An 8,621-nucleotide genomic window follows, 5' to 3' on the forward strand; every position below is an offset into this window, starting at 1 on the left:
TACTGCTTTGATTGTTTTCTCTTTAAGCATGATCGAATGGATGATAAATTTGGTTATGAGGTTTTCTCCAAATCAGGGTATGACAATTGGAAAAATGCAGTTGCAGCATTCCGTAAACATGTTGGTGGGCCATCTAGCATCCACAATATTTCAAGGACAACATGTGATGATTTCAAAACTCAAAAGGCAAGTTTGAAAAGTAAAGTAACAACTTACACCAAAGGTTCACTCGAGAAATATGAAACTCGTGTGGACACATCTTTGGGCATTGTAAGTTATCTTGCATTACAAGGTGAACCATTTCGTGGACATGATGAATCTACTACTTCTTTAAACAAGGGAAATTTTTTAGAGTTACTTGATTGGGTCAAAGAAAGGAATCCAGAAGTGAAGGTTGCATTTGATGAGCTATGTCCTAAAAATGCCAAAATGACTTCTGGAATCATTCAAAAAGCACTTGCTAAGCATTGTGCAATGGCGATCACCAAAGCAATCAAAGAAGAGATGGATGGTTGCCTTTTCTCTGTTCTTATTGATGAGTGTCGTGATATTTCGGTGAAAGAACAAATGGCCGTGGTTGTGAGGTTCGTGTTGAAGTATGTTAAGTACTTTTGAGTTTGTTCTATCTAGAATAGTATAGTGAGCCAACTAATTGTATGATTTTCGTGCAGGTTTTTGAGCAAAAAAGGGGAGACCATGGAGAGGTTTTTGGGCATTAAGCATGTCCCAGACACAACATCAGCATCTTTGAAGAAGGCATTATTGGAGGTTTTTGCTAAACATGGTCTGCTTGTTGCAAGACTAAGAGGGCAAGGGTATGATGGTGCATCTAATATGAGAGGAGAATTTAATGGCCTTCAAAAGTTAATTCGTGATGAGAACCCACATGCTTTCTATATTCACTGCTTTGCTCACCAACTTCAGTTGATAGTAGTTGCAGTTTCGAGATGTTGCAAGGGCGTTGAGGATTTTTTCGACTATGTGACCATGATTGTCAATCTCAGCAGTTCATCTTGTAGGAGGAAGGATATGTTACTTGATAAGCAAAAGGAAGTTCTTTTGGCTAAGATTGAGGGAGGTGAGGTGCCCACGGGAAGAGGAAAAAATCAAGAAACATCTTTAGTTAGACCGGGAGATACAAGATGGGGCTCTCATTACAGAACTTTATCTCGCATTGAATCAATGTGGGATGCGGTGATAGAAGTTTTGGGCATTGTTGAGGATGATGTGCGTGTTCCATGTAGGGCAGGAGGTTTGGTTCATCAAATGGAGACTTTTAGCTTTGTGTTCATCCTAAAGATGATGTTAAAACTCCTTCGTATGACAAATGATTTATCTCTTCTATTGCAAAAGAAGGATCAAAATGTTGTTCAGGTATGTGATGGTTATGTTGTAAGCATGATATATGTTGTTCGTGTAAATTGACTTGCATCTAACCTTGTGAATTATAATTGCGTCATTTCAGGCAATGTCATTGGTTATGGACGTGAGAACACGTTTGATCAATTGGAGAAATGATGGTTGGGAGCCACTATTGGAAGATGTTAAAGCATTTTGCATCAAAAATGACATTCCAATACCAAATATGGATGACATGTTTACAAAATGGGGGAAATCAAGAAAAGGTGGAAGAAACAATGTCACCGCTGATCATTTCTTCCGTGTGGACACCTTCTATGTTGCTATAGACTCCATCACTACAGAGTTTGATCATCGTTTCAATGAGGTATCTTCAGAGCTGCTCCAAAACTTCTCTTGTCTTGACCCAAGAAACTCTTTTTCTAGATTCAATGTGGTTAAGCTTGCACAACTCACAGAGATTTATCATGCGGATTTCTCTAATTATGAACGTGAACACATAGAAGATAACCTTGAGCTATTCATTATTCATATGAGAAGGGTCGAAGACTTTAGAGCTTGTCATGATATTGCAAGCCTAGCTAAAAAGATGGTTGAACTTGAAAGGCATATCATGTTCCCTACGGTTTATCGCCTCATTGAGTTGGCACTGCTACTACCGGTGGCCACGGCAACGGTTGAAAGGGCATTTTCAGCAATGAAAATCATTAAGACTGAGTTGCGCAACAAGATGTCCGGTTGCTGGCTTAATGACTTGATGGTGTGTTACATTGAACGTGGGATATTCAAAAGTCTAGATCTTGGTAAAATCAAGGAAAGTTTTCAAAAGGATGGTAGGGCACTGCCATTGCCTGGGTCCTCTAGGCGCCATTAAAGCTTCACTATTAAGCGGTATGTTTTAGATTGTTATTCTATTTAGACAAACATGTTTACATTTTCTTTACCGCTTATTCTGTTTAGGATCATTTAAAATATTAATGTACATTGTGTGTTAGCAGCTGTATGTGTTACTGTGTGTTATATACGTTGGTTTCACATCCAACTTTTTTGGGCTTGGAGTTCGCCCCACCTTATTTTTTTTTCGTCCTCCGCCACTGCGCACACGCACACGTACGGCCGATCAGTATTCCAGAATGAATTCAGCTATATGTGCATTCTCTGGGCTTCTAAGTATATATATCACGGAGGGGCCTCTTGGGTCTTTTGTGTTTTTCATTAACATTGGGTTTGTACGGGTGTATCTAAGCCCTTTAGCATATGTATATATTGATCTGGATTGGAGCCCCTAATTTGACTGGGCCCCAGGCCGTCGCCCCTGTTGCCCTGCCCCGGGGCCTGCCCTGGCGCCTTGGTCGATTGCCTCTTGTTGATGTGTCCTGTCCCTTGTCATTCCGAAGAGGCAGTGCTCTTCTTCGCATGAGGTTCGCGCCCTGTTCAGATCAGATGTACACCGCAAACGTAGCATACGGATCACGTAGCATCTCTGGGAGGGGGATATGTGCAGTGTTAGCAGGACATGTACGGTCACTAGCCTCAGACATGCGCATATTATTTTTGCTAAGCATGTGCCGACGCCCGGTGATTATGAAGAAGCCAAACATTTCAATTTTCAAGCAACCAAGAAGTACTACTGACCATATAAAATGATTTTTTCAGCCGAGCACGTTTACAAATGCGACGTTGTCCCACTCATCAGTCGTCATCTACAGGGATGAAACTGAGCTCAAGACAAGTTTAGACAAAAGGCAGGATTCTGCAGGAAAAGCACAAGAGGATCAACCAAAGTGAGAAAAAAAACCTCAAAGCGAGTGCAACTTCCCAATGTCCCACAATACTTTTTGCATGCAAGCTAGGACTAGTACGTGGGAAATAGCAGGGGCGGCTAAAGGAAATGGGATCCCAGAAAGGTTCTGGTGAAGCGGACTTCTGCGGATTTTTTCACTGTTTTGACCCAGGAGACGAAAGTAATGCACAAAATGAACTTGATTTAAAACTATTTCACGATCCGACCCTTTTAAAAACGCCAGAACCAGTGGCGTTGCTGGTGTACATATAAAACGCCCGTCTACCATGACGTTTCCGGTCCACATTCAGACGCCAGTCTAGCTCGCGTTGCAGATCATCTAGAAACGCCACCCTAACTGGCGTTTCTACACAGGCGCCAAACGCCATCATGCATGGCGTTTCTTACGTGATACCAACTACACGGTCGCGAGCCTGCCCTTGTGGGTGCTGCTCTTGTACTCCTTCCAGGTGAACTCCCTGTACTTGCTCCGGCCGCCATCCCCAAGCAGCTGCCGCAGCGGCGCCAGCCTCTCGCCCATCGGCGGGCCGCCGAAGAAGATCATGGACACCCTCGGCCTCTCGCTGCTCACCACCACCCTGTGCTTCACGCTGCTGAACCTCCCGTTCGTCAGCACCTGCACGTCCACAACAAGCACACGAGGAACAAAAATTAACTACGATGCGTTGCACCTGAACTAGTCTCAAAATTAGCAGGACTGAGCACAGCGAGCGTACGCCAACGTACAGCAGATGGGGAAAAAATATGCTCTTATTATCGTGCATGCATGCATGCATGCATTATTAGCATGCACCGTGCCAGCGTTTTCACGTGTAGGGCTCAAGGGGGCGGGCCCTGTACACGATTGCGTGCTGGCTGTATGCATGCACATACGGTACTACAGTGCCATATGTGTAGCCTCGTGCCGCACTGCTGTTGCTCCTGTTTGATGTGGACACTCGAGAGAAGGGTCGAGAGCGGGCACTGAGATGATCATTATTGAGTCGATCCGGTTTGCTCGCTTCTAGCGCGCGCCTGGAGATCCCATCGACTTGACATGCACCCCCACAGTAAAAGTGACGTGCAACAGTAGCAGCATCGATAATAATCCTACACCCCGTCAGGAGGCGGCCCTGCAGCTCCGGCCGCGGCGGGTAGTGGTTCACCCGGAGCATGTTGTCGCTCTCCGCGTCCGACACCAGCCGGGACAGCGCGTCCGCCGGCCCGATCCCGAGCCCCTCCGCCATCAGCTCCAACACGCCGGACGCCATCCGCCGCACCGAGACGGGTGCACGGCGACGCCGACACGTATGAATTGACGTTTCTTTAGAGACCTAGCTAAATTGACCGATGTTGCTAGCTAAGATTCACTCTTGCTACACTTTAGGAGTTCAGTTCAGGTAGTGCTCTCCAACAACTGACAGTGATTGGACTGTTCGGGCTAGCATTCTGAGCTGAGCAGATCATGACTTGATGAGAGGGCGGAGGAAAAAAACGTGGCGTGGCATGTGTGCATGTGCATGTGTTTGTTAGCGGAGGGAGCAGGTGCCGGTGCAAACGCGTTGGGCGAATGTAAACTGAAAATGTCCAGCGTGCATGGGTGGCGAACGAACGAACGAACGGACGAACTCACCGTAAGGGGCAGGGGTGCTCGGACGACGACGCCACGGCGGCGCCCGCGCACGGCAATGTCCAGGACGCGAAGGAGGCGGCGGGCAGCGCGCCGGCGGGGGTGACGCCCAGCAGGAGGTACTCGATCCACCCGAGGTCGCCGGAGACGCCGATCCGCTTGCTGCCGTACCCGAGCGGCCGGCCGGCGGCGGCCTCCTTCTCGGCCTGCGGCAGCTCGAAGAACTCCGCCGCGGCCGCCTCCACGGCGCGCACGAGCTCCAGCGGCACCCCGTGGCCGGTCACCTTGAAGAAGCCCTGCTCCTCGCACGCGGACACATCATGCATGGCGTTTCTTACGGCTGACACCATATGCATGATGGCGTTTGGCGCCCGTGTAGAAACGCCAGTAAGGGTGGCGTTTTTAGATGATTTGTAACGCGAGCTAGACTGGTGTCTGAATGTGGACCGAAAACGCCACGCTACACACGCGTTTCTATGTACACCAGCAACGTCATGGGTTCTGACGTTTCTAAAAGGGTCAGATCGTAAAATAATTTCAGATCGAGTTTATTTTGTGCATTACTTTCGTCTCCTGGGTCAAAACAGTGAAAAAAATCCGACTTCTGCTCTACTATTCTCTCTCTCTCTTCCCCTCTCTGGACGCGAGAGCTTTTTTTTCTTTTTTTTGAGGGGTGTCTCGACGCGAGAGGTGTTATAGCAAGATGAAACTACCTCTCGCATCAGCATCACCAGCGGACCGGCCCATTATCATAGTTTGCTCATTATATGTTCGCTACTTTCCATAAAAAATAAAATAAAAATATGTTCGCTACTGCTCTAGTTTTTTTTCTTTTTTTTGTTTTCACTTTGATTCTTTTTGTTTTTAACTGATTTTCTTCGTATTTTATATATAATTTAATATACTTCGTTTTTTTGGTTTTTTCCTTTTAATTTTTCTTTGTCTTTGTTTTTTCTCGGTTTTTCACTAGCTTGTTTTATATTTGTTTTTTTTCGTCCAGTTTCCTCGATTTTCTTTGGCTTCTTTATTTCTCTTTATTTTTCAACAGTTTTCTTTGGATTCTTTATTTTTTATGCTTTTTCTTTATGGTTTTCTTTCTTCCCACATTTTCCTTTTTTCTATAATTTTTTTGTTCATTTCTTAGTTTAACACGTTCTTTTTCCTTTTTCTCTTTACCAATATTCACATTTTTTCATTGTTTTTGTATTTGTTACTTAAGTTTGTTGTTTTTTATTTATTCCTTTGGTTTCTTTTTTTGTTTTCATGTTTTTTATTATTTTTTCCATTGTTTTTTGCATTTGTTACTTCAGTTTTGCATTTCCCATGGTTTTTTTCATGTTTTCATCTACATTTTTCTAATACACATTTAATATTTTTTAAATACCAGTTTAGTATTTTAATACATATTTGGCACCTCTTCTGTACATATTTTTTACATTTTCAAATGTTAAATAGAAGATTGATACTTTTCAAATACATGTTCACATTTTGAATACACATTTTTACATCAACTGCTTCATTAACACTTTTCAGATACAAGATTACCATCTGTTTTAATACATGGTTAACATTTTTCTATGCATATTTTAATTTTTCAAATACTTGTTTAATATTTTTTTAACTTCTTGATTAACATTTTCTAAATAAATTTTCTACTTTGTTCACACACATTATATATTTTTTGCATAGATTTTTCATATACATCAGAATCATTTTATTTATAAACATTTGATTTTTTTTTCAACTGATTGGTTAACATTTTTGAATTCATGCTCACATTTTTAAACACATCTTTTAACATTTGTCAAATGCTTTATTAGAATTTTCAGGTACAAGAATTATTTTTTTTCAGGTACATATTTGAACATTTTCAAATGATTTATTAAAAAGTAATACGAGCTCAAAAAAATATAATACCCGGCCAACATTTTTGCTATGCACATTTGACAATTTTCTAATGCTTGATTAATATTTTTAAAATACATTTTTACCATTTTTCCAAATGCTTTCGTGCCATTTTTTAAACACATGATCAGTTTTTTCACACAAAGTGTATATTTTTTAAATAATTTTTTGTATAAATGAGAAACATTTTATTTATACACATCTACATTCTGTGAAATGATTGGTTATTTTTATTCAAATATTTCAGGTAATTATTTTTTTTCTAAATTTATTTGGAATATTTGGTAGTCTATATGAAAGATAAATAAACAAAAACATGAAAAAATTAACAAAAAATCAAGGCCGTGGCCTCTCGCGCACTTAGGCCGGCCTATTTGAGGGAGGCGGTTGAGAAGAGAGTACGCTAAGTCTCGTTGTAAGCGAGACATAGTGATGCCCCTCCCTAGAAGCTTAAATTTCGTGCGTAATTCTACAATTTAGGACTCAATAGGTAACACCCAAATCTTTTTCAGGATTCGGAAGAAGACCCGATGTTGAGCTGAACGGAGAATCTGACTATTTTCCTTTGCAGAATTATTATCACAATTAAATCATGACATATTTAGGTCGCGTTTTGTTTCTGGGTTCCATGATTCAATTTATTAAGGAGGTTGTGTATCGATTATGTTGTTCGACAGAAAAAAGACTTTTAACAATTGTACCAGCGGTTGTAAGTGCAACAAGGCGAGAGCTGAATTCGGGAAGTCGAAGAAAAATAACTAACAACTCAAGGGTTGTAGGTGCAACAAGGTCACAACTGAACCTGCAAAAGCTGTTTCTTACAGCTATATCATGAAATAATATTCGGGTTAGGCATGTAGTTGTCCAACCTCACCATTTGGGTTCAATTTCTAGAATTAACACGTGAAGCACACAGGTGTTTTTTAGGACCATGCTTAGTGTGTTGTGAGACTACCCATCAAGATTGAAAATTTTGGTACTCATGCTATAAAAATAAAATCTTTGAGGACCACGCTTGATGCGTGGCGTGACACATCGAGATAAAAAATCTTGATAGTGACACTAAAAATGGTTAGCCACTGTATCAATTTGTTGCATACGCCATTAGTTAATTTGGGATTATGGTCATTTTAGGACAACTTCATGGCAGAAACGAGAAATGAGGCGTCAAGAGCCTATGGAGTATGACCAGGGGGATACGATTTGTCCTACGTATGATGTTGGGCGAACATTGGGCACTACCAAAAAAAGATGACAAATATACCCGAGGCAATAGGTTCGACATTCTTAACCTATGAGGATGTTTTGTTAGTCGAATCTTAGTTGTCCACAAGCATGCACCCTAAATGTGGCTCGAAGCAAAAGGGCAACACGTATTGGTAAAAGATCCATACGAGTACCATGCACACAAGGAATATGCTGAGCCAAAGCATATCCATGGCACCTGCAATGGGGCTTCCCTCCATCAAAGATGGTCCATCGTCCAAGAGAATGTGAACAAGTTTGTCGGTCTCTATGCTTCCGTGGTTGGCCGGTATCAAAGCGAGGTTGGACCCAATAGTCACATGTTGAATTCCTTCATTTTATCATCATTTGCATTGCTAGTTCGTTTTGTAACGTTATCATGAGCAATTTCTTGTTTGATAGATGGGGTTGGCGGACACTTTGTAGCAACAAGCCGAGAACAAGCCACTCGGCTTAAGCCATTGTTGGATGAAATTGAACGGCAAACCAAAGTGACAACATCTTGTGGAGCACCTCAAAAACGGCAATAAGAGGTTGAAGAAAATTGATGCTCAAGATCCCAACAATCCATTGGATTGGATGGCGAAGAGGAACAAGTTGTAGGGGAGGATGCACGAGCCATCGTGCGAATGAAGAACCATCATGTGATGGGAAACAAGTGGGAGAAGGGGAGGGCCGTGTGTGACGTCGCGACGTCTA

The 8,621-nt window shown here is 42.2% G+C and overlaps 1 protein-coding gene and 1 pseudogene across 1 annotated transcript; one reads left to right on the plus strand and one right to left on the minus strand.

Annotated features, from left to right (window-relative positions):
- The first annotated feature begins 393 nt into the window (after nt 1-393).
- On the plus strand, nt 394-3,147 carry LOC123441813 (zinc finger MYM-type protein 1-like). Its single transcript, XM_045118035.1, has 4 exons — nt 394-584; nt 672-1,374; nt 1,466-2,119; nt 3,016-3,147. Exons 1-4 carry the CDS (start codon nt 430-432, stop codon nt 3,145-3,147), a joined length of 1,644 nt encoding a protein of 547 aa, XP_044973970.1. The 5' UTR covers nt 394-429.
- Nucleotides 3,148-3,560: 413 nt separating this feature from the next.
- LOC123441814 lies at nt 3,561-5,098 on the minus strand (annotated as a pseudogene).
- Nucleotides 5,099-8,621: the final 3,523 nt, after the last annotated feature.

This window comes from Hordeum vulgare, chromosome 3H (assembly GCF_904849725.1).
Source record: "Hordeum vulgare subsp. vulgare chromosome 3H, MorexV3_pseudomolecules_assembly, whole genome shotgun sequence".
NCBI lineage: Eukaryota > Viridiplantae > Streptophyta > Magnoliopsida > Poales > Poaceae > Hordeum > Hordeum vulgare.

Bases quoted from the DNA above. Each gene is read 5' to 3' on its own strand.
- LOC123441813 (XM_045118035.1), top strand. From the start codon at position 430: ATGACTTCTGGAATCATTCAAAAAGCACTTGCTAAGCATTGTGCAATG. The intron at 1,375-1,465 runs GTATGTGATGGT...GCGTCATTTCAG, and splicing joins AGGATCAAAATGTTGTTCAG to GCAATGTCATTGGTTATGGA. The intron at 2,120-3,015 runs GTGTGTTACATT...TGATTTTTTCAG, and splicing joins GCTGGCTTAATGACTTGATG to CCGAGCACGTTTACAAATGC.